Here is a 26634-nt window from a genome sequence, read left to right as displayed (position 1 = left end):
AACTAAAAAGGGTGATCATTAGACTATTAGACTTTTGATTTGCCTTTGTGCCTTTTAACTAACTTAACTTGTTGCTATGTTTTTTTTAACCAAGAGGTATTGCTTGCATTTGTTTTGTTTCGTTTACTGCCCTACTACTGTAAAGTGTCCTTGAGTATCTTGAAAGGTGCTCCAAATAAAATGTAGTAATAATAATAATAATTATAGGCCCTCATAATAATAACAATAATCACAGTTTAGAATGTGAATAATGTTGTGCTTTGATATGAGTCAGTAAAGTCGTAATATACAACCAACCATTAGATTCCCAGGATTCTCAACGACGACTCCAATAAATGGGATTACACTGCTGGATTTGACGAGGTGAAGCAGTCAGATTAACATCTAGGATTATAGTTTGTAATCTCATTAACTTCTCCTTCCTCTAATCGTCACCAGGACCGCACGCCTCATGTGTTGTGTGGCTGCATTAGGCTATAGCCTATTGCTCAAGAAGATGCTGAAAACAGATTTTTCATGGAGACATACTAAAACATTGCTGAGTGTCACATTAGATTAATTTTATATCTCAACTATTTAGTGACAGTGAAATCCCAACTGGGAAACTCCAACTCTCATTGTCATTGTGACACAGCATATCCATGTCCTGAGGCAGCAAAACCGCCCCAAAGCATGAAACTCCCACCATGTTTCACGTTTGACCTGATTCTTTGTACATCAAATGCAATGATCATTTCACACCAGATGTGAAAGGAGGATCTCCTTTCAAAAACTTGTTTTTCATCCGTACACAGAATGTTTTCTCAGACGCTTTTTATTCATTGTCAACATGTTTAGCATATTTGAGACAAGCCTTGATGTCCTTGACAGAGGTGGCTTTGGCCTTAGAGATCTGACATGCATGCAATGTTTGCCTTGTCTCTGTCCTAAGGTTGAGTCATGAACACTTTGATGAGGTAATTAACAACACCAGTTGGTAAGATATTGTTCTGTGTTCCTTTCGGAACTCTTGGATCCACCGTCACAGTCTTCGTTTGACCATTTTAGTGTGACAGCCGCTGTTAGAAATGTTCACCACAGCACCATGCTTTCACCATTTGTGAATAATGGCTCTCATCGTGGTTTTCAGATGTCCATGATTTAGAAATGGCGTTGTAGTGTAACCTTTTACAGTCTGAAACCGTAAATTGTTTTTATACATTGCCAAACAGTTTTTATTCACATTATCTCTTGATTTGAAAGGTCTGGTGCCAGCCAGGGCAGCTGTGAAATATAGGCTGGGGCCAAGGACGTCTACTGTATCATTGGCTAGGACCTATCCTAGTTATCCAAAATATGAGTGGGCCTATATGATTAATCACAAATAGGCTCCTCATTTAACGAGGGGGGCAATAACTTTTTCACACAAGCTCATGCAGGTTTGGATGGCAAATGAAATTAGATTAAATTAAGTTAAATAATCACAGAAAAACTGCATTTTGTGTTTACTTGGGTTATCATTGTTTAAAGTTTACATTGATGATTTCAGTTGCAGTGTGACAAATGTGCAAAAAAGTAAAGAAAACAAATCAGTACAGTTGATTTGTTCTGTGTTTTTTTTTTTCGTAAGGATTTCACGAATGGCAAGAGATACTGTTGTGCATGCAATGGTAGGCTGCAATTTGCAGAGCCAGTGCAAACTGTTGCTATAGTGCAGTGATTCTCAAACTTTTTCAGACCGGGGACCATTTTGTCCCCCAAAAAATGTTCAGGGGCCACCTATTAACTGAATTGACAGTTGACGGCGGGTACTATTCGACACTGTTAGTTTTTGATGCAGATCACTTACTTTTTATTCACATTTACATGCCTTATTGTGGTAAAAATATGATTTCAGACATGTTTGGCTTTGTAATAATGTTACAAATATAGCCTTCAGCTTGCTTATCTTGGAAAAGTAGAAATCCCTTTGAGGACCACCTGAGCTCTGTCGCGGACCACTAGTGGTCCCCGGACCACACTTTGAGAATCACTGCTATAGTGCAAGGAAGCGGACCGTTTTATGCACACACAAAAATGAATGTGCCTTGCACATGTTTGCATAATGTGTAAATGAGATTACTGTGATCACTTTGTCTGACTGACGAGTATGAGATCAAAACAAAGGCAGAGCTTATCAGTCACTAGAAGCTACATTGTCGCACATGATACTTTTTAACAATTTGGAAGTTTCACGGTTACGGATCCTCAATCAAAGATTCTAGAATGAAACAGAGCGTTTGGCGCCTTCCGTGTCCATTGTGGGAAAAGGACTGGTGGAGTGAGCAAAAAAGTACCCCTAGTTCAACCATACAACTGAGGTTTGATCACAATCGGAAGCAAACACAATCATGTAGATCTATGCTGTGGAGATCTCTCGGTGAAAAGCAAGCGAGGGCAATTCACAGCCGAGAAAGGTGGTGGGGGAACCTAGAGTCGACGGACCACGGCGGAGGAAGACAGTTCCTTGAGAGGCCCCTTTGGCTTGTCAAGCTGGTGTCTCCTAGATTCGACCTGACAGGACAACTATTGTGCATTTTTCAGCAGACAGGGGAGTTGACGTGTAGAATTCGCGCTGGGGTTGTTTCGGAAGTTCTGCTAATGTCATCTGGAACGGTGGTAGAGTTGGTCACGCCTGCGCTCGTAGAGTAGCTAGCCAACTAGCCACCGCTGTACCCTCCTTCCAGTAGCTGTGAGAGTCGTCGCTAGCTATGGATGCGCTGTGGTTGGTCCTGCTGCTGGTGGTCCCAGCTTTACTATGGACCAGCAGCACGTTTGTTTTTTATTTTAAAAAGTGCTTCTACGTGGCTTACATGATGCTACTGGCCACGGTTGCAATACCACTCTCCATCTTGAAAAGTGGCGGAAGGGATATTGATAATATGAGGTAAGTTGTCGCCATTGCCTTGCCTTGTCAAAAATAACACAACATGCTAAATGCTAGCTTTTTGCTGGGCAACTACATCTGGCTAGCCACCAGTACGCTCTAATTTGTTAGCAAGATGCTAGCATGGCTGTACGTTGTGAAGCATGTCACATCCTAGTTGTTGACTAGCTATATTAATAAGCATGACATCTATCGAACCATTGTCCTATAAGCCATTTAAAATTGTCGACTTTTTCAGTAGTACCACAACACATTTAGCACAAGAGCAATTTGAAATGCCTCACAGGAACAATGCGGTTTGGGTTTGTGACGGAATGTGAAGCATCCTTCACCAGACAGATGTGCGTTTGCCAGGGGGAAAGAGTCTTCTTTAGCACATTGCTAGTCAGTTATCCTTCCTTGACTCAGACAGTGCTTCAGGCCTATGGTGTTTGTGAGAATAAGCAAAATGGCTCTGTCGGGGGTTCTTTTAAACCCATAAAATTTGTATCTGAAAATAGGTTTCATCCACATTTTACCCCCAAGACTGCCGTTAGCCAATGCATTTGGCTAATCTTCGGTGTGGGGTCTATGGTGTGTCAAATGAACATAAATCAGCCTGAGGTAAAACGAGGTGTACTTTGATTAGCTTATGTCGACGAGACAACAAGGAACCACGGCAAGACAGACGACTGATAAAGCAAGATTTGAACAATTGGCCCATCGATTCAAACCATTCTTCCTCCTGCATATCATGGAGACCAGCTAGTCATTCGCGTGTGTTTGTGTTGATAAATGATAGTTCTAACTGGTTAGCTGGCCAACATGTTCAACTGGTGCAGAAACCCTATTCGATATCAACCTAGTTCACCATTTACAACTGATGACAAGATCCACCCCTTATCAGAGTTGTGTGCTAAAAATTGGGCAGCCCTGCTGTTAATTATTCAGTGATTTGTTCTGTTACATTCCAGAACTTACCCTGCACATCTACAGGGTGAAGTGCACACAAGATATAAACATGACAACATGCGTTTTGTCTTATCCATTCCAATCAGGATACCAAACATGGACCTGCACCATGGCACGAGCGTGTTCAAATGTTACATTTCTCGTACGACAAATGAGCCAGACAACTGAAGGGATCATTTTACATTAAATTAACGACCAACACATTTTTAAAATGTAATAATGCTATTAACTTGCATTCTCGCATATGTGTGTGTAACGAAAGGCGAGCTTCAGTTGTGACTTTGACTCGAGAACTGTCATACTCGTGCATTGCCTCAATGTTTTCATATGTGAAATGAATTCGGGTTGGAACAATGTGTAATCCAAGTCGTTATCCTGTGGCAATTAACTGCAATGTTGGGTGATGTTTGGCAAGTAGGCCAGAAGTCCATTTTTAGTCATTATTAGAATTCCACTCCATGGGATGATGAGGTTTGATATTTTAAACCACCTGTTTAGTGGGTCAGGCCACCCTCCCAGCTCGCTCAACGCAATTCCTAGAGCAAAGTGCCACTGCGACCCCGGCCATTCTGTGAATGGACTGTCAGTGTGTACTGTGGTCACTCGAACAGTAGTGATCTGATTTTGTTACGGTCATTTACGACTGCGGTGATCAGTGTCCAATGTCTGCCGATTGGTGTTCTCTTGCAGTTTCTTCTCTACAGTATAAATCAATGTAAAATTTCACAACGGGTTGAGGCAACTTCACAAGTGAGGAAACGAAGGGATGGTTGCGAAATTAGATTAGATTAGGGCAGTCATGGGTGAGCGGTTAGGGCGTCAGACTTGCATCCCAGAGGTTGCCGGTTCGACTCCCAACCCCCCCAGGTTGGTGGGGGGAGTAATCAACCAGTGCTCTCCCCCATCCTCCTCCATGACTGAGGTACCCTGAGCATGGTACCGTCCCACCGCACTGCTCCCCATGGGGCGCCACTGAGGGCTGCCCCCTTGCACGGGTGAGGCATAAATGCAATTTCATTGTGTGCAGTGTGCAGTGTTCACTTGTGTGCTGTGGAGTGCTGTCACAATGACAATGGGAGTTGGAGTTTCCCAATGGGCTTTCACTTTCTTTCACTTTTTCACTTAGATTAGATTATACTTTATTATCATGCAAGCATGAAAATTGCCTTTGGTCTCACAGGGTAAAAAACAGGATATCTTCTAGAAGTGTCTGAGGGAATTTAGATGGTCCATGTGCTGAGGGGAAATGCACTGTGTAATACTGGTCTTTTTAAAACTAGATTTGACTGGGAAATGTGTTTGCTGCTTGCTGTGTAAGAGTGAAGTAACTACAGTAGTGGGTAAATCAGATGTAACCCATACACAGGCCAATGCTGCTGTGTTGTTCCTTTACAGTAGTCCCATAGTCTTAACTTGGTATCCACATTGGCTTACAGTCTGCACTTAAATCATGCTCGCTTGGCCTAGGAGCTTGATAGGAAGGGAATCCTATCAGGTAGGCAGACATCATCTCTGAAGGACGAAGGATATGAGGAGGAATAGGAGGAGAGAGGCGTGTGGCACTCCTGAACCTGAGCTGGTTGCTTTCTTTGTCTGAGGGAAAGTGAGTTGAGTGAAGGAAGGAGGAAAGGAGAGGCAGAGAGAAAGAGAGCTGAGCTGAGCTGTGATCTGACCGGGTTGGGTAGTGTCCTGGTCCAGGGTGACCTGTGACACAGCGGAATGTTCCGGATGACGGCCAGCCAACCGGGCAGATGGCTGTGTGAATTTGCTTCATCAACGATGTGTGGTCTGCTCAAAGTACACTTTGACCAACTTGTGTACCATGCCAGCAGGCTGATTCACTTGTCCAGTCAGTTGTGTTGCACAATGCAATGAAATGTTGCATGAAGATATTTGTCATGGATGGGCTAAGCCAACTCGGATAGAACCAGATAATGAATGATTGATGGCATTATCGATAGTTGTCATCAATGTGAATGGGAGTGATGAGGTGGTTCGGTTCATGGGATATTTCAAAACCAATCTAGAGGAATTGGAACCATAAATGGACTGTGTGCATGTCTGTCTAAGTGGCAGCAAGGCTCTGTGGATGAAACTGATATGTTAACCAAGCAGATAACGTAGAACAGGACGACTTCTCTGAGTTTGAAAGGCGTTTCATCCCTCAACTGAAGGAAAAGGTCCCTCAAGTTCCAAGACGAACAGATATTTACAGCTAAACTGTTATGTTGATGGCTCTACGTCGCATGTGCTGTCCTTATGTCTCAGCTCTTGTTTTCTATTCCCCTTTGCCTTTTCTGTTGGCTTGAAGAGTATTGCCATCAAAGATTTTAACGAGCGCCTAACCCTAATGAATTGAATACCTGCTGTGCTTGCTTAACGGACGGGCCCTGCATAAAGCCTGAATTGTTCTTTGCTGTGCATGTTAACTGTTCCTGTAAAGCAACAGACCAGCCCATTCACACACACACGCACAGCGTGCACATGGCCTTCTGCACATATCAGCGCTCAGCACAGATCCAGCATTATCGAGTCTCTTTCACATCCCCACACAGTGAGAGGGTCATGGGTGAAGTGAAGAGAGCGTGTCAGCCAGCAAGTCACACATGCATGGCACAATGCTCACTGTTTGGATATATAGTGCATTTGACTGCATGAGGGTCCCACAGAAGTGCCCTCTTTCAGACTAATTCACTAATTGAGTAACGCGGCACACACAGCCTGGCCAACTCAATAAAGCCTGTTATGTCCTCTGCCTTCTTTCCCAGCTGAGTAGTGTAGTGTAGTGTAGTGTAGTGTGTGTGTGTGTGTGTGTGTGTGTGTGTGTGTGTGTGTGTGTGTGTGTGTGTGTGTGTGTGTGTGTGTGTGTGTGTGTGTGTGTGTGTGTGTGTGTGTGTGTGTGTGCGAGAGATACAGTATGAGAGAGAGACAGTATGAGAGAGAGACAGTATGAGAGAGAGTGAGTGTCATCATCTCTGTGTTTTTTTGACCATATCGTCCATTTTATGCATATTTTCCACCTCCACCCTTTATGGACATGAACACCTATTGGATTCAAACATTCCAGGTCATGCATATTTGTATAATAGGAGAGACGGTGTGATTGAAGGAGCCCAATACCCTATATCGGGGCATTGTTTATAGACTTTTCAGAGTTTGTTATATCTATTTTGTGGCCCATTTTTTCCCAGAAGAAAACAAAGTTGCTCAATGATTATGCACACCTGATAAAGGATGTTGGGCTCCTTCAACCACACCCCATCTTATTATACAAATATGCATTATCTGGAATGCTTAAATCCAATAAGTTTTCATGTTCATACAGGTTGTCTTGTTCTGGCATGGTATAGAGAGAAAACGTAATTTCATTTTTCCTTGTATGTCTTGTGCATATGAAGAAAGTGACAATAAAAGCTGACTTGACTTGACTTGCTGTTGGAAAATATGCATAAAAAGACAATATGAACAATATATGTCAAATATGTCAACATATGTCAAAAAACTTGTTTGCCTAATAATTCTGCAGTGTATGGCGTGTGTGCTGCAGCAGCCACATTCAACACACAGGCCATTGACATTACTACTAAAGCACTTATCTTTTTTATAGACTTTCTGTATCTATGTGTTGGCCAATGTGGACTTTGTGAGTAGATCGGGTGGTGCAACAGACAGCTGATTTTGTCTCATGGGCCTAGTTGTTGTATAGCTTTATCAGAGGGAGTGTATGCGTGTGGAAGTGTGCATGCGTATGTCAGTGTGTGCATGTATCTGGATGTGGTTTTCTGCTTGTATTCTAGCCTGGCTATCGCCTGACTATATTACAAAGTAAGATGTAATATATAAACATTTGTTAATTTTCTCTCGGGAGAGGTCAGTCTAAACTATTTAAAGTAGGGCTGCTCAATATATCGAAAATGTATCGAAATCGCGATATCAAGAGTGGCAATATGCATATTGCGAAAATGACTTAATTATCGCTAACAAGTAAAACATTTCTGTGCAGTCCAATCTCTAGCTGAATATCAACAAATGCGCAACAAGCCCGCCATGACCAAAGCCACGCCCCCTACACAGACCGACAAATTAATGACAAGAAAAACACTCTGCTATATTTCTAAATATCGTTATCGAGGTATTGCATGCTGGAGTGTCACATTTTTTTTCTGATATCATGCAGCCCTAATTTAAAGCACTATCTAAAGATTGATTGAAAGCTGGTTTCGCATCTGGTGTTGACATGGTGGATCTGTCAACAAACCACCAGCTTCCATTTGTCTAATAATATGTATTGCCCTCCCTCCCTATTCTGTTGTTGGGTTGCTAAGCTCAGGTGAAGATTTCCGCTCGTTTCCATGCTGTCCTTTATATCGGAATGAATGTATAAAGCTATGTGTAGACCAATCTCCTACGCTACCTGAGTGACCCAAGTCATTATTTCTCTATGGAAGATTGGCAACCAAATCGAATTCACCAGGAGCGAAGCGACCAGAGCGAGATACTTTCCAGGATTAAACTCAAAGTAATATTATGGTAATGAGCTATGACGTGGTTTGGCGAAAACTATTTGCAATGTTCATATCTGTGAATGTCCCAGGCTGTCAAACCTGAGCCGTTATGTCAATGTCACAGCCAGAGAGAATAAAGCGAATTCGAAGCGTTTCTGCACACGGCACAACTGATGGTCCCACACTTTTCAACAAGCTTGTGTTTTTTGTCCTTTTTCAATCTTAATTGAACTCAAATGTCACCCAATAACTCACAAGAAATTGTGAACTTTGTTTTAGGCATTTGCCAATACAAGCAAGATGTTCTTAATCTGATAATGAGTCACTTGGTCTAACATAGCTGGTTATGCAAGTGGAACGGTGGTTTCAAAAGTAAAAGAATGTAGATTCATTCCAACATAAGTGGCTCCTTCAAGTAACTGGCTGGTTAGACCAAGTGACTCAATATCCGATCAAGAAAATGTTTGTAATATGCATGTATTAGTAAATGTCTAAAATAAGGTGTGAAATGTCTTAATATTGAGATGTACAATTCTAGGGAGTTATTGGATGATGTTTATGTCACTCTACACTACAGGGGTTTATTGACCTTGATTATTGTCATGTTTGTTATGTAACGCAGGCACACTCCAATTCAGCCTTCTTGTCATTGACAGTTTTACACAGGAAGCAGACGTAAGAGTGCTGTTTTTTTTTTCCTTCGCCATAATGGTGTTTTAAGCGAGCACACTGCGTGTTGTGTGATCCCTCAGAGTAGATGTGTGAGTGTGTGATCGGCGGGGCCAGACAGATGGCCAAGCATGCTGTCTCTGCTCACTAACAGGAGAAAGACTGCTGTTAAGTAACAGCAGTACCAACCAAGCAAAAGTGATTACCACTCTTTCACCCCTGAGTAGGCCTTGTTTATTTCACACCTTCGTCCCTTCCTTACCTCTGCTTTCTTCCATCTTAAACCTTTCGCTTCTCTCATCTGATTTTCGGTCTCTCTCTCACTCTCACACGCACACACACAAACTCTCTCTGCCTCTTTCTGCCAAAGAGACACACAAATAAATAACATTTTCCATTACCATATTAATTATGACCATACCATCATTACCATGCATTTTGCTTTTTGCCTTTGTGTGTAGAGTGGCATTTTGTCCGGCTTTGAGTGCTTTGTGCTTTCTCATGGACACTTTAAGAGTGTGTGACTCACCCTCGCCTCGCCTCGCCTCGCCTGTGTCTGGGGAAGATGCCTTTTCATAATGCAGTAACGCCATGCCATTCAAAACTGTATCCCCTAACGCCCCTACGAAGAGCAGTTCTCCGTCACTGTATATGAATCATTTTATGCACACACGCTCAGACATCCTTAAGTGGACTGTTGGGCATGTCTCTGAAGAAGGTTGTCTCTGTTTACATTTGTTATCATCAGCAATATGACGCTGAAGAACTCTTCAAAGTCTTATCAGCCACTACTTGTGTGATATCGGCTAACATTCATTGTGTAATTTGTGCTCTTAGGCTGATCATTGTTTAATAGGATTATGTGTTTTCTTGCATTACCATTTGTGTTCACTGAAGTTCAGTGATTGCTGGGTTGAGCAGCAGTATTTATAAAGGGTGTGTGTGTGTGCGTGTGTGTGTGTGTGTGTGTGTGTGTGTGTGTGTGTGTGTGTGTGTGTGTGTGTGTGTGTGTGTGTGTGTGTGTGTGTGTGTGTGTGTGTTTGCACCATTTTTGTAGGATAATTCGTAACCTGGTGCAGCATGTGAAGTACTTTTTGGGTCTGCGTTACGACGTGAGCGGCTGGGAGCACCTCCAGACCGAGGGGCCATACGTCATCATCTCCAACCACCAGAGCTCCTTGGACGTGCTGGGTAAGAACCGCACACACACACGCGCGCACACACATGCACACACACACACACACACACACACACACACACACACACACACACACACACACACACAAAAGCATACACGAGAAATTGCATACAAATGCAGGTACACATGCACATCCATGTAGACCAGTGGTTCCCAACCTCTTTCTTAAGGGACCCATGTTTTTATTATTCTATTGCAAGCTTTGGTGACCCAACCACGCGACACGGAGTCACAAAATGCCCTCTGTTTTCTGGGAAAATTAATTTTAGTTATTTTATTCCTCAATTTGTCTTTGGTCAAATATAGAATAAATGTTTAATGTAGCACTTACAATTTGTTGCTTCTATGCATTTATTAGTTAAATGCTTTGTCTTTTATTCAACATGGGCTATATATATTTAAAATGAAACCCCTTAAAATCAAGAGGGCTCCGCGACCCCGTGTTGATCTTTGGCGACCCATAAGGTGGGTCCCGACCCATAGGTTGGGAACCACTGATGTAGACAACCACACACACACACACACACACACACTAGCATGCACTCACACTGTCTTTGACTACCCTTCATAGTATCGCTCGGTGTGAGACCGGCTGTAGTGTCTGCAAGAATGTCATTCATAGAACTCTGGTGGCTCCTGTGTGACTGGTGATGTCAATACGGCCTTGGAGAGCAGCATAGAAAAAAAACAACAGGGGTGTGTGTGTACTGTATGTGCACATGTGTGCTTTTCCACAATAAAAAGATCTGCCTCTTGTCAGCAAGCAAGCTGTGATGACATGGCTAATGGGGTGATGACAATGATGTTGTGTGAGGTTGGGGGGGGGGGGGTAGTGGTGATGCTGACAGACGTGGCTGGGCTCTGTGCCAGGTCTGGAGAAGGTGGCTGCCGCGTGGCACATGTGGTGTGATGGCACTCTTCCACTCTCTCTGATCACAGTGAAGGTCACAACCACAACACATTTCCCAACCACTGACCTCTCACCTGCACACTCTGTCTCTTTCTCTCTTTTCTCGTTTTTCTCTCTGTCTCTCTTGCTCTCTCTCTCTCACTCTTGGTCGCTCGCTCTCTCACACTCTCGTCCTTATCAGCCCCTTATCCTGTCATCTTTATCACTCTCCCTCCTCTGACACTCTCATAACTTGCGCTCACAGTCTGCTTTTGCTGAATGCTGCTCTTAAGCCGTTTCTTTCATTTATTTCTTTCTTTTTTATTTATCCTTTGTTTTTATCTTCTGTTCTTTTTACATCTTTCTTTTCTGTTTTTATTTACTTCATTGGAACCTGCACTGTGTACTGAGTAAAATCAGATGAAGAAAATAAATGAAATGCAAAAAAAAAAACTGCCTGAAATGAAAGGACATTGCATAGGCCTTCTGCCCTGTGTTTTCACTAGTTTAGGCTGCCTATCTTGCATCAATGCATTGGATGGTGTCTGGCACTGAGCCAGAGATGAAGGTCATGGAAGGGGATTTTCTCAAGGAAATGTTGAATTCTACTAGTGGTGTGCATTTTCAATGTGTCGCCATACTTATTTTCATGATAATATATTTATTTTACCTTTTAACAAAAAACAAAAAAAACATTGAGTGTGGAATGTGAACCCCTTGAATAATGAACCCCTTGCCAATACCCACCCCTAAATTCTACGGAGGAAGACCAATTGAAAATGTCTGAACTTTTTCTCAAATTGCGTTTAAAACAAATAATTTTGTAAACTTCTACTCGTGCTAGATTAAATGAGCAATTTAGATTTTACTTGTAGTGTTTGACTTCAGTCAAGATACTTTTACTTACCGGGTAATTGCAAATTTTCAGCACTTTTCCCATCTCTGCACACTCCACAGGGTGCTAAGCTTGGAGCATGGTTAAATGATCTTCCTGCCTGCAGAACATGAAACCAGTTGTAAGCAGTGATCTGTGCTTTGATCACAATGCACACAGGAAATTATTTCCTTATTTTTCCATTACAAACAAAGCTACGTTTCTTGTGGCTGCAGATTCTGTCCTGATTTGTGGTTTGGTTTCCAAGGTGCCTTCTGAATGCAATGGACAATAAACAGAAGTAGCGGTGTCTTTTCATAGGCATGGGTTGTTTTATAGATGCCTTTATGGCCATGTGTTTTTCTTTGTACTGCCGTGTACTTTAAGGTATACACAGAGACACACAAACACACATGTAAGCTCGCACATGCTCAAGGAAAACTACAGAATACTTAAAATGTCTTTAAAGGAACAGACCACCCTTTTTTGATTTTCACATATTTGCAGTATTTTCCAACATTATTCATGAATGTGCATATCATTTTCGTCTCAGTGTTTTCAGTACTTAGATTTATTGGATCAGAATTATTAGCATAGCTTAGCATAATCACTGGAAGTAACTGGTATCTTTAGCATCAAGCCACAAGTGGTCACTGGATGGAATTAAATTGCCGTTTTACACTCTGGTGAATTTTATATTAATTTTAAAGTGGTTTATAAGTACATTTGATGATATTTTATTTTGTACCATAGACTTGCATTGCTATGCCTAATGTGGCTATACTGTTAAACGGGGCAATGCAAACACATAGACGAAAATGATATGCACATTCATAAATAATGCTTGGAAATACTGCACATATATGAAAATCAAAAAAGGGTGGTCTGTTCCTTTAAGCTGTATATTAGCACTCTGACCCTCTCTCCCTCCCTCTCTCCCTCTCTCTCTCTCTCTCTCTCTCTCTCTCTCTCTCTCTCTCTCTCTCTCTCTCTCTCTCTCTCTCTCTCTCTCTCTCTCTCTCTACTGTGTGTGTGCATATATATTACATTGATTTGATGAAGATATTTTTGAAGCTTTGAAAAGATGGGTATATCTGTCCAAAGCAATACAAAGACATGGTTTTTCGTGTGCACTAGCTGCTTATAAGCTTTGCTAAACACAGGCCCCAGGTGCATTATGGGTCAGGTCGGGTGTAAACTTTATGAAGATGGGAGGTCAGCTGTGCTCCACCTCTGCCTGCAGCCGTTAGAACTGTTTGCGGTAACCCACAGAGGGGGACATGGCCACGGTGGGCTGTTTGGGCCATTTCTTTGTGGTTTCGTCCATGGCTGACTTAGAGCTCAACAGAGAGGTAAACAGATACATCATTTCACTCCGTTTGCTGTCCCCTGACACTCTGCTTTGTTCATGACACTCATGACAAAATCAGAGGACTCCTCTAAACAGAGCTATGAAACATTACATTACATTACATTGCATTTGGCAGACGCTTTATAACCAAAGCGACTTTCAAAAGAGGACATAATCAATCCAACATCACAAGCAAATACAAAGTGCACAGGAAATATACAGAACAACAAGTGCAGTTGCAAAGACGGGTTAGTTTTTTTTTTTTTAATTAATTAATTAAGAGTACACACACAGCACACATACACACACACACACACTCAAACTAAACTAATCTAAACTAAACTAACAAAATGTGATGTATAACTTGAAAATAGAATTTTAAATGTAAAAATAGAAATTTAATTCAGAAATGTTCTCGGGTGTTTATTGACTCTGGTGTTTATCGGCTTTGCTACAACTTTCAGTTCTCTGACTCCCCTCCACGACTTTCTGTCTTTCTGACACCAGGCAAGTCGCTAAATCTCAATAGACTTACAGATGGGATTGATGTTTCTCGCTTTTGTAGTTTTTTTTAACCTCACAGCTTCAGTTCCTTAAATGGGTTAACCATGTCTACAGACATTCCTCTTCGTTTTTTCCCCCACATTCTTGACATTGGGTAAAATCACTTGCTGCTGCACTGCATTGTGGATCCTTTGGGTAGCATTGAATGCCATGCTTCTGTCAAAAAGGAAAATATTTAACTTTTGATGGGTCACTCGGTTCTCTCTCTGTATGGCGTAGTGTGATCCACTTTGTCAGCAAGCGGAGGTGTCAAATACCCAGTTCAGAAAAAAACCCTGCAGCACTTTCCTTCCAACCCAGTTGAGCTCACTCTGTACCTGGCTGACTTGTCTTTAGTACTCATTAGAATCAGATGTTTTAGAGCTGGTTTGATGTAATTGTGACCGGGTGTTTACTTTCCAAACTCAGGATCAAATTCTCTGATGGCATTACAAGTCCCTCAGACATGCCCACCGTCATACTTTGACGGTGTGATGTGTGATCCCACAGTCACTCTGTCCCCCTAACTCAGTGTTTCCCAACCAGGGGTATTTGGTGTACCACTAGGGGTACGTGAGCACACTACAGGGCAGAGTCCTGCACCGGGTCGGGTACCCACGGGTACCCACGGGTACGGGTAAATAGTTGCCCAAACGGGCGGGGTTTTAACGTTCTGAAATTTCACGGGTGGGTATGCGGGCGGGTAGGTTAAAATACGGGTGGGTAGCTCGGGTAGCACGTCAATCAAAATGGTCATAGTACTAGGAGGCTATTTTCTTTTTTATCTATTTAGAAATAGATATTTATCTAGGCCTATTTAGATCCATGTGCACAAATATTTGAATGTCACCAATGAAAACTACTGCAGGGTTACATTAAATTAACCTAGTAGCTCCCCTGTATTCTAATTTCTCTGGTAGTTCTAGATACGATGCTCATCTTTCATTTCCAACACGAGTGTGTCTGAAAGCGTCCCGCCCCCGCCGACACGACACACACACAGCCAGGGAGAAGCCACGCATCTCGTGCATTTCAGGAATGGGCATTGGGCATTCATAAATAAATCGTTGACACTGTAAATCTGCAATTGGTGATGGTTTTGTAAACATGGACTGTCATCTGCAACTGTTCGGGAATAATGTCACATTAATTTGCGTCTGATTTGGCCAGCGTAAACTTATGCAAGGTAAGCTACTTGTAATGCCTAGACTTTGCCAATGTCAGCGTCAACAATGGCAGGTTATTTCAATATCTCTAATACTAATACTGATAAGCTAACAAGCGAAGTAAACTATGAGTACTCTTTAGCTGAAGCGATTTTATCTGGCTCACTACACTATAATCTGCAACTATTTTGGGGTCATATGGCGTTGCTTCGGATTTGTATAACAAACTTTTCCGAAGTAAAAGCCACCCCTGTAGCCGTGCGAATCGGGTCTGTCTGTCAACAATGTCAGCTAGTTCTAATGCAGCCCAACTAGTGAACAACGGTTCAGTGGGGTTTACTTTGCCGTGCCACGAGAATGGAAGGAGGGGAAGGGAGTGAGAAATATTTCTCATCACGGATGCACAGACTCCCTCTTCCTGAACGTGCTGCTGCTGGACGTTCAGAGGTGTAGCCTACACTCGACAGCATTTTCAAGCTATTGCTCCCCCCTGCCGGTGCTGTAGATGGAAGGCCACTGTAAATAAGTATTGAACTCTTTATGATACGTCGGCGGAATTTAGGCTACATGTTTTCAAGGGATGACGGTGGGAGTCCATCAATCAAATGCACATCCCTAATTTAGATTTATCTATCTATTTTACCTACGGTATTTTTGATATCACCGCAGCCGTTATGACATCAGTCACGTCATGCCTACTTTCGATTTGAAGTAGGCCTATTTTTTCACGGGCACGGGTGGGTAACGGGTAGAATATTAACGGGTCCGGGTGGGTACGGATTTAACTTTGAAATTACCACGGGTTTACGGGTGGGTGGGTAATGCACTGCACGGGCATGGGTGGGTCCGGGTATGAAAAAATGGACCCGTGCAGGACTCTGCTACAGGGGGGGGAGTACAGGGTGGGGGGATACTGTATGTCTTGTGTCGTATGTGTGTATTGTTGTATGCATCATCTAGACTCTGTTAAATGAAATTTATTATATTGCGGGAGAAGTCAGGGTATGACAAAATAGTGCTTGGCGGGTACATGAGACATAAAAGGTTAGGAGACGCTGCTCTAACTTGCTGTGCTCACTGTCTCCCCCTGCAGGCATGATGGAGGTGCTGCCGGACCGCTGCTCCATGATTGCCAAGAAGGAGCTGATCTATGCAGGCACCGTGGGCCTGGTATGCTGGCTGGGGGGCATCGTCTTCATCAACCGCAAGAAGACCAGCGACGCCAAGAGCGTCATGGCCGACGCTGCCAAGACCATGCTGGACGAAAAGGTGAATTCACATCCGCAATACAGTGGCGTGTGGAACTGTGGGCATGTGGAACTTCCGGCTGCCTTACTAGGTTATAGAGACTGTATGTTATACTGGAGCATTATCGTCACATGCTTTTGGTGGTCAAGCATTTGTAGATGATCATGTCAGTCCATTGTGACGAAAAGGGCATTTTTTTGTCCAGTAAGCAAAAGAGGGAGGTGCTTTAGTACCACCTCCTCCCTATCTGTGTACACGTATGCCTCTTTATAGACTCCATTCCTGCAGTCTTGCATGACAGGCAACCTGCCCATATTCTGTCTTTGGGTGGGAGACGTGACGCCTTGTTTTTTCGTAACATTGGTTAAAAACCTACAAAACTGTTATTTTTCCTTTAAAAAAACATATGTCAATGAAAGAAGATGTGGTACATTATGTTTCATATTAGTCTTAGATGAGAAGAAACATTTTTGTTAAGATTTATGTAAAGGTTTATGCGTCAAATATCCTGCGGTGTGACTGTAACATTAATGAAGCCTAGAATATAATATATATATAAATTAACCAACAACATTTTGAATAATGTATGAAGCATTTGGCATGATTGTATAAATATTAACTTTATATTAAGATGTGTGAATGTGAAAAAACTCAAGACAGTAATATTAACTACAAGTTCAATTTCGTAACACAAATTGCGTCCTGTGGGGTGACATGTATGTCAATGTTTGTGAATGGGCAGCTGCCAGGCCAACTACAAGGGTCTTAAAGACTGGCTCCTAACCAGTCAGTACCTCAGTTATTGGAGAGTGCTGTGGAAGTTTAAGGTGACTCTTAACCTCTTAATATGTCTTCATATTGCAATCTTTCTGTCACGCCATGCTTAGGTTGTTTTTATGGTGTCCTGTGGTGTGACTGCTCTTATAGGAGGAAAACACGTTTTTTTAATAAATGAAAACACATATCATTAATAAACACAATATCATTATCAAGTTAGCATGAGCTCAGATGTCAGTCATGATGTATAATACAAAAAGATTAAAATGTCCATAATGCAGTGAATTCCCTGTGGTGTGACATGCCTATGCAATGTGTTGATGCAAGACACATTTTCCCAAAAATGGCAAAAATAAGGTGAAATTCCACAGACCACTAAGTGTTTTATTTTTTTCTATATTTTTTTTCTATTTTTATCCATCATTTTTTTCAGGAATTTGAAAAACTTTTTTTTTTGCGTTACGCCCTTAAACGTCAACCACCCCTTTGCAGATGTAGTACTAGTTTATCTCCTAATCACTGTGTGGGAATGTCATAAATGGTGAACTACTGAAGTGGAAGGCACATAATATGAGCACAAGTGTGGCTTGTGATTTCTTACGTCCACATGTGACTGACTCTTGCCAAGTGGATTTGTGCGTGATCTACAGAAATCTATAACTACTAGTGTTACCTCTTACACCAACCAGAAACTAATGAAGCTCCTCAATTGAGGAATAAGCCATCTCTTAAACTGCATCAACCAAGTGCATTTGCTCACAACTAAACTCCAGCATTTTTCTCAACATTTGTCTCTCTCCTCCCCTGTTCTGACCCCTCCAGATCCGCCTGTGGGTGTTTCCAGAAGGGACGAGGAACCAGAAGGGAGACCTACTGCCCTTTAAGAAGGGGGCCTTCCACTTGGCCGTGCAAGCACAGGTTAGACGTCCGTGGCACACATATTTACATTAAGTCAGTGTTTCTCAACAGGGGTGCCGGGGCACCCTGGGGTGCCGCGGAAACGTGGCTGATGAATAAATTGTGAAATATAATACATATTTGCCTAAATTGATAAGTTAATGCTAGTCAGTGGAATCTTTCATCTGCCATTTACGCACATTAAAGTAAATATAGGTCGCCCCAGTCAGCTTCGAACGTAGGTCGTGTGACGTCTCCAAATGTGTTACTTTTCTAAGCTTGTGTGGTATCGGATGCGGTGCCATGTTACGGCTTGTTGGTTAGGGGTGCCTTGAAAATTTTAATAAATTGAAAGGGTGCCTCGCCTAAAAACAGGTTGAGAAACACTGCAATAAGTTATAATTACAAACCCCAACTCCGATGAAGTTGGGACGTTTGTTAAACAGTGAATAAAATCAAAATGCTATAATTTTCAAAACATTCAATCTATTCATTAGATGGAGAATAGTGAAAAGACAACATATTAAGTGTTAAAACCGAGAAAAAATATTGTTTTGGGGGACATATGTACTCATTTCTAATTTGATAAATCCAACACGTCTCGAAAGAGTTGGGACGGGGATCAGTGAAATTTAGTAAACATCCAAATAAGATAAAACAACAAAGAAGAACATTTCAAAATGAATTGTACTGACGGACAATATAGGTGTCCAGGTATAAGATCATCACAGAGAGGCTGAGTCACTCAGAATTAAAGATGCAAAGGGGATAATTACCATAGTTATTACATACATTTTTGAATTCCCTTTGATTTAGCACGATTGAGTGTATATAAGACATATTTTTGTTAATAAAATCATTGTATAGGTTCATGACATCATGAAATATATATTGGCTGTAGTCTCACTCTAGCACTCCAGGAATTAGAGCTATTGAAAATTGACCATATTAAGAATGCTTAATGCATGAAAATGATACAGGGGTGTAACATTCTCCTAAGCACCTGAGCTCACTTGAAATAGACCCAGAATACATGGGAAACTGTCCTTTGCTTACAGAAGTCAGCAGAAGTTGTAGAAGTCCATTCTTTTTGACAATAATAGAGCATTGCACATCCTGTGCTACAGTGAAAATGGACCATCCAACTTGTGTTAGTGCTAGCTTCAAAAGTCAGCCTCCATGATGGCATGTGGGTGCAGTAGTGCATTGGTTAAGATGTTCTCACTCATCTGTAGAGTTAAATACAGTGCTGAATGGTATAAATGGGTTTTAAACAGCATGAAAAGCCACTCATGCATTATATTCTGAAGGGAGATCTTCGATTATTGCCACATAGTAAGGTCAAATTGCATTCTCTACTATGTTTTAACAGTTTGGCTCCATCATAAGGACCAGCAGGTGATAAAATGGTGGGTTTTTGGTCAAGATCTGTCACACTATAAGCACTACAGAAAGGAAAACATTGCAAAACATGACAAGGAATACACCCACCATTTAAGCTGGTGAAATAATGTCCAAGATAGGAATTAACACTGTTTTTTATATAAAATCATCTCATCGGTTAATGTATTTAACTGTTAAGTGTTGTCTTTTGTTTTGTTTTTAGTCTTCCTCGACATTTGCTGCCATTTATTGTCCCCGTCCCAACTCTTTTGAGACGTGTTGGATTTATCAAAATAGAAATGAGTACATATGTCCCCCAAAACAATCTTTTTTCTCAGTTTTAACACTTAATATGTTGTCTTTTCACTATTCTCCATCTAATGAATAGATTGAATGTTTTGAAAATGATAGCATTTTAATTTTATTCACTGTTTACCAAACGTCCCAACTTCATCGGAGTTGGGGTTTGTACCTTAGAATATGCTGCTGATATCCTTCCAAAGCACCTAGCGTTTGTTAGGTACAGGGTATTGGCTATAGTCCCTGGGGCAATTCTGAGGTTCAGCACGTCGCTCAGGGGCACTGCAGCCATACGGACCTGGAACCTGCAACAGTCCTAGCCCAAGACCAACCCTGTTTACACATACACATACACATACACATACACATATACACACACACACACACACACACACACTAGCACGGATAACTAAAGTATAGTGATTGCTGCCCATTGCGTAGCGGACGTGGCCACTAGAGGGAGCCCCTCTGTAAGCCAACTCTGCTGGCCCGGCACAGCTGGAATGCTGCACAGTAGGCTGAAACCTAATCCGGGATGAAATCGCCGTCTGTCTGAGTAAAGACTTTGCCTTGAACACTAACACCTCCAAAAGCTAAACTTTGGCCAAAAGGGTTGTAAGTGCACTACACTACACTACACTACACACTCACACACACACACAGTTTTGGGTGCACATTGACTGCCTTTTATCCCTCAGACTGGGTCTTTCTTGTTTTGTCTGGCTGTACTCTCTGCCTTGTGCCGCAGTGCCGTCCTGAGGTACTCATTTGTCTTGAGCTGTCAATAGTGAAAGATGGCTGCCAGTCTGCACCCCACACTCCCATATATGAGGCATGGCAGCAAAGGCTCGTGGGAGTTGTAGTTTGTTTGCTTGTGTGTCTGAGGGTTCTGACAGAAAAAGGAATAAAAAATAATTGGGGCAAATGTATACATATACACGAGCCAGAAGCCCAGAACATCTGTCTCCATGAGTTCACAGCAGTACATATTACATTTCAAATGAATGTGCCCATGATAACTTTGCTGTATCATGTGACTGGCCGTGGAGACTGCTGGGTTGCTGGATGGCCCACGGTGCATCCAGACCACATTAATCAACAACAGATGGGAATTTACCAATACAGCAGACCTGCAGTGTGTCATCCAAGACTGACACATTTAATCAGAAACTCAAGTGTGCGCGTGTGCGCGCGTGTGTGTGTGTGTGTGTGTGTGTGTGTGTGTGTGTGTGTGTGTGTGTGTGTGAGTGTGAGTGTGTGTGAGAGTTTGTGAAAATTCGTGTCAAGTGTCATGGAGTCAAAGCAGGACAGGCATGACAGTCCTTGCCATGTTGTGAAGAAATGAAACACACACACACCACTATGAAAACAGCCTGAGGTTGATAAGACTACTCAAATTTCTCTCTCTCTCTCTCTCTCTCTCTCTCTCTCTCTCTCTCTCTCTCTCTCTCTCTCTCTCTCTCTCTTTCTCTTTCTCTTTCTCTTTCTTTTTCTCTCTCTCTCTTTCTCTCTCTCTCTTTCAGGCCCCCATCATACCGATCGTTTTCTCCTCCTACAGCAACTTCTACCTGCGGAAGGAGAAGGAGTTCAAGTCTGGTATGAATCTGCTTTACTTGTATTGCTCATGTAGCAACACTATCAGTGTAATCAATACAATCATTTCCCCATCGCTCCAGACTTTACTGGAAGTCAATCTGACATGATTGAACAAAGTTTAAAAGGCTCGGTTCACCTGTGGAATGCATTACTGGAACCTGTTATTATTATTTTTTAAAGAACGCACAGTTTCACTCAAAAATAATGTCAGCTCGCTCTTCCGCTTACAACTTCCTAATGATTCAGAAGCGTTCAGTATGAACGCAACGTTGTTTGGGGGTTTTGCTCACACTCTTGAATTATAATCTTGAATATGTCCATTGTTCCCATTTGAGTACAAAAACATTCCTGTTATTAACAACTATTAACAACTGCTTGCAACAAGATCTGTTGACATGTACAACCAATCATTGACTGATGTTCATTGATCGAGTGACTGAACCTTTACAAAGACCCTAGGGTCGAAACGCGTCTGTCTCTTCTTTGCCTTAGAAGTACGAATTATTTAACCGCAGTGCCTCAGTTTCTTGTCTTTCGTTGAGTAAGATCTGTCTATTTGTTTGTGTACTCCGTCAGGCACCATCACACTGAAGATCCTGCCCAAGATCGAGACCAAGGGCATGACCTCAGACGACGTGTCGGCGCTGACCGACCAAGCATACGACCTGATGCGCTCGGTCTTCCTGGACATCTCCGGCCCTCCCCCCGCAACCACACCGCAGAGCAACGGGCCGACCAGTCGCCACTGAACATTCCACCATTCCCCTCCGACCCACCCTACCAAAAAAACACATCTCTCCCTCCATGCCAAGTCCCTACCCTCCCCTCCCTTCCTTTCCCTGCCATCATCCGCCAGCCCCTCTGCCCTGGCCATGCCAAAACTTCCACAGTGGCTCCCCACTTCCTGACTTCCATAGTCATGGTGACAATAATGACTGTAACCCCCAAATTGCTTTCGGTGTCCTATCTCTCTTTGGTCTTCTTTGACGCAGGATCGTGCCCACTTTTGCATACACACACATGCAAACACACTCCCATGCATATTGCATACACACACATATACAAACACTCTTGTTCTTCAGAGATATAATAACTTGGCCTCTCTATCCTGTTGCTTCATGGACTCTTCATGACTATAGGAGGGGAGGTGAAGGGGTTGAAGATGATGTCACTTCCCACACAAGAGGATGGAAGAGAAGGGGGAGGGAGCTGGGAGGGTGCAGCCAATCCCTTACCGCCCAACTTCCTGTGAGAAACATTTCTGCTTCCTGTTGGTCTCCAAGGGTGACGGCGCCATTCAGGTTGAGGTTGCCCTGTTGAATTGTGGGATAGTGGCGGAAGACGCCCCTGTATTGCATGCCTTCCTCTGCCATGTGCCGCCTTTCTGCCCACTGCTCTGCTTCAGCAGTTTACGTTGTGCTTTTTTATTATTGACATTTTTTTATTGTTTTCTTTTTATTGCTGTTGATGTTGTTGTATTTTTTGATTTCTTGTATTTTTTTTGTTTTGTTTTCATTTGTGCTTTGGCCAACCTGCTCACATCTTCTTGCAGATGAAGCATCATCAACTGTGTTGAGATCCAGCCTCCGCCTTACAGTAGGAGCGTACACACACACACACACACACACACACACACACACACACACACACACACACACACACACACACACACACACACACACACACGTAGATCCTAAGACACACACACATTGAGACGCAAAGTAAGAAAGAAAGAAAGGCTTCCAAGACTGATCTCAGTGTGGAAACCACATGCACATTCGTAGCTCCTATCTCTGTCTTCTCTGAACTGCTGTACCATATATCCAATGTTGAACATTGATAGTGTAAAAGATATTTATATACTGCGCTCATCAAATTTGATATGTCTCAAATCTCTTCAAGTGGTCACGTGAGACACGGTTTGTGTCTGTGTCATCAACATGCCATCTCTCTCTGTCTGTCTCGATCTCAATCTCCGTAAATGTGCTTTTCTTTGAAGTTGTGTGTTTTTATGTCTGTGAGTCCTCACTCACAAAAACAAAACAAAAAAGTGTCAAAAAGGGTTATTTCAAAGAAAGTGCACTGCTCCACTTAACACTGAAAGCTTCCCAGATGGAAGTCTACAAAGAACCAGTTTAAATCTCAAGCTTGAGTGCTTGTTTATTTTATTACTATAATTATTGTTATTGTTATTGTTTTTTTGTGTTTGTTCTGATTTGCCAAGGTGTTCCCATTGCTTTTGTTTTTATTTGTTGTTAATTTAATCAGTTTACTATTATTAGAATGGTTAAGTTATGATGTTCAAGGATGCCACTAAGCTTTGAGAGCTTATTAATTGGCCAAGAGGTCTTGGGTTTCTCACCTGTTTTTCCCTTCACCTGTTTATTTTTTTTTCTTTCATTATTTTTAGAAATTAGTGCTTCGTGTTCTGAGATCTTGAGTTGCCTCTAGATGAGCAAGTGCGTTGCTAAGATTTCACTTTTTCGCCACAGCTGCGTTGATTGCTGGAGAAACTTGGGTGTATGAAAGGAGGGTTCAGTCCCAGATGGTGGCATAAGGCAGACCGCAAGGCTGTTCACGTAATCAGCCAATCCAGATGATGTGCATGTAAATTAACGATGAATGCCATCTGGCAACAGTATTTTTACATTCATTTAGATGATTGCTTCATCTACATTTTAAAGGTCTCCCATTTCAAACTCGCGTCCTACAAGATTTCAATTTGCGCATGCAGGCATTTTGCTTCATTTCGCTCAACGTGTTGTGCTTGAGAATTCTAATGGGTAACATTTCGCTACGAGGTTCCGTCACGGTCCCTCCTCCGCTTGCTTCACTCATGTCTGTTTAAACTGTCGAGAATGTATCTCAACATCTCATGAAATCTGTGTGTGCATATTGATTTGTGTGTGATGAGAGTGTAAACCAGAGTGAGAATGTATTTTACTATGTGTGTGTGGTGTTGTTGAGAGAACATTTTTCCTCATACTTGGGTATTCACCAACTATTTTGTCATAACGCAATTTAATTTCTGCGTGCATTTTCTTGGTCTCCGTGTGTGATGGTAGGCGGTACAGTAGTGTGGTGTGCTTGTGCCCTGCAGGAAGGTGCGTTCTCCATTTGTTCAGGAGGGGCAGAGGCCTGTGGCCTGTCTTCTTTCCATGGGGATGTATGTCATTTTTTTTGTTTTTGTTTCTTTTCTTCTTTTTTTTTAAAGAAAATTGTATATTTGTGAACTTTAAAAGGGTTAAAAAAAAAGTTGAATGTTGTGGCATCTTCAAAAGTGTCTATGGCAACTCATTCGTGCTGTACGCCCCAGTGCTCAGATGCAGCTCGATTATCTCTTTCTCATCATGTGGTTTTACTGCACACCTTTACTTGACTGAAATATGGCCTCCACAAACGATGCCATGCGTGCTCTCCAAAGCTTCATGTACGATCTCACAGGCAAAGCGAATTTCAAAGAGTTGTTTGGGTCTTGGCTCAGTTTCAGTGGAGGATTTGTGAATGAACTGGTGTAAGTGTTAATTCAATTCACTTCTGAAAACCCTTAAGCTCTTAAGTACCCCTTAATTAAGGCTATCTGGATGTAAGCTGTCTTCCTGGGGCTGTGTCCAAGTCTATCATTATGGTTGTGAGTGAAGTGGCAGTGTGCATTGTATACTAATAAATTCTAATTAAATTATAAAATCAAAATCCCTTGGTATTCATATTGGCATCTCTGTATACAGATTAGGTATTACATTCATATGTAAACTCCTGATATAAATATATTAACAAAGCACTTTTAGCGTAGAATTTGGATTGAACATTATTTGTAAAGGGAAATAAAATTGATGTGTCAAAGTGTATAAAATATTTTTTTCACCAAAGCTATTAAAATGTACACTGGTGGAAGCTTTAGATTTATTATGGATAATAAAAAAGTTAATGGCAAAAATGTGACAAGTCTGTGTATCTGGTGTACAGATCTTGGTGTGTGGTCAGATGTATGTGTGTGTGAGCTGTGTGTGTCTGGTTATAGGTTTGTACATGCACATGAACACATGAATGAAAATAAAAAACCAAGCCGATTTTAGTGTGGTTATATTTTAAAGGTACACTGTGCAGGAAATGGCCAAAAAAGGTACTGAAACTATGCTGCTCATTGAAACTGGGTTGCCTATTGCCAAATTTGTTATTTTCATGAAAGTTTACTAAGTAATAAACTAATATTTTCTAGTGTGGCCCAAGTAGTCATTTTTGCAGCTAAAATGGCTATTTTTGGAAATTCAAAATGGCTGATCGTGGAGAAGATCCCCCTTTTCATGTATGAAAAGTGCAATTTTTCCAGTCATTATGAATACTTAGAATTTGATGGTGGTGGTAAGTATTCATGAAAAAGGTAACATTAGTGATTGGTTTGCATGAATTCTGGAAATAAACAACTAAAAATCTTACACAGAGTCCCTTTAAGTTGTTCTTGAAGGACACGGGATATGAATCTGAGGTACACTTTGGAACATAAAGGAGATGAACTGAAATTCTTTTTTTCCCCTTCTAATTTCAATGTCTGCCCACCTAGCACCCCTTTGAATTTAGTCTAGCCTTTGATGTCTGTAGTTGGTATTTATTCCCTCAACAAGGAAAACAAGCTCCAAAACAGGTTTTTAAAAATGTAACAAAATTTTATTTTAAAAGCAAGATTCAAAAAAATAGAAGGGAAGTCGAACACTAGTCTGTAGTAGCAGCTTCGTTGAATCTATTCTAAGGGAAGCTGGGTACGGGGGAAAGCTATAATTTAAAAACATTAAAAATAAAAACAGAAATTAAAAAAAAAAAACTTAAATACACACTCTTGCCATCTCGGCAGCACGGAAACAACAGACAAATAAATGCAAACAGGAATCAAAAGAACAAACCATGTTACAAGAATTTGACTATGCACGAGATAACGAAAAAGGAATGAGGTGACATCAGTGTCAAATGTACATACATGTACATAAATGTACTACAGTATTTACATGTCTGCTGAGGCGAATTGAATGGTATGTGCGGAACATGTGGTGCGGGTGATGGACATTGAGGAGGGTTGTGGGAAGACATAAAGGGAGCATAAAGATGATCTGTTGGATGCAGCTGACATTTACGGTCCATATGTGTGCAAGGGAGCGCTGACATCCCCCAAAGCCTTCCAGAGGTTTCTAGGAGTCTCATGCATATTGGAAACAGCTCCCCGATTGCCCACGAAAACCTGATTAAAATCTCCCACAGGCTACGGCGACCGAGCGATCCAATGCACATGATGATGACAGTTGTTGGGAGGGGGGCTGAGCAACAAGATATTTGACATTGACTCTGTGATGTTTATGGTGCATGGTCTTTCTGCATCCAACTAACGTAATA

The 26634-nt window shown here is 41.9% G+C and overlaps 2 protein-coding genes across 2 annotated transcripts in view; one reads left to right on the top strand and one right to left on the bottom strand.

Annotated features, from left to right (window-relative positions):
* The first annotated feature begins 2060 nt into the window (after positions 1-2060).
* agpat2 (1-acylglycerol-3-phosphate O-acyltransferase 2 (lysophosphatidic acid acyltransferase, beta)) lies at positions 2061-25322 on the top strand. Its single transcript, XM_063210876.1, has 6 exons — positions 2061-2905; positions 10088-10221; positions 16145-16320; positions 17899-17994; positions 21180-21252; positions 21829-25322. The coding sequence occupies exons 1-6, from the start codon at positions 2730-2732 to the stop codon at positions 21999-22001; spliced, it is 828 nt and encodes a 275-aa protein (XP_063066946.1). The 5' UTR covers positions 2061-2729; the 3' UTR covers positions 22002-25322.
* A 633-nt stretch (positions 25323-25955) lies between these two features.
* The window catches only part of egfl7 (EGF-like-domain, multiple 7), a 26264-nt gene continuing 25585 nt past the window's right edge, over positions 25956-26634 (bottom strand). Inside the window, exon 10 of the mRNA XM_063210875.1 lies at positions 25956-26634. This exon is cut by the window's right edge and continues 296 nt beyond it. The gene's annotated coding sequence lies outside the window, so the exon portion shown is untranslated.

This window comes from Engraulis encrasicolus, chromosome 11 (genome assembly GCF_034702125.1).
Source record: "Engraulis encrasicolus isolate BLACKSEA-1 chromosome 11, IST_EnEncr_1.0, whole genome shotgun sequence".
NCBI lineage: Eukaryota > Metazoa > Chordata > Actinopteri > Clupeiformes > Engraulidae > Engraulis > Engraulis encrasicolus.
The sequence above is the reverse complement of the archived record's forward strand: the minus strand, read 5'-3'. Positions and strand labels throughout refer to the sequence as shown.

Coding starts and splice junctions, on each gene's coding strand:
- agpat2 (XM_063210876.1), top strand. CDS start 2,730: ATGGATGCGCTGTGGTTGGTCCTGCTGCTGGTGGTCCCAGCTTTACTA. Junction 16,321..17,898: donor AGACCATGCTGGACGAAAAG/GTGAATTCACAT, acceptor TGACCCCTCCAG/ATCCGCCTGTGGGTGTTTCC. Junction 21,253..21,828: donor GGAGAAGGAGTTCAAGTCTG/GTATGAATCTGC, acceptor GTACTCCGTCAG/GCACCATCACACTGAAGATC.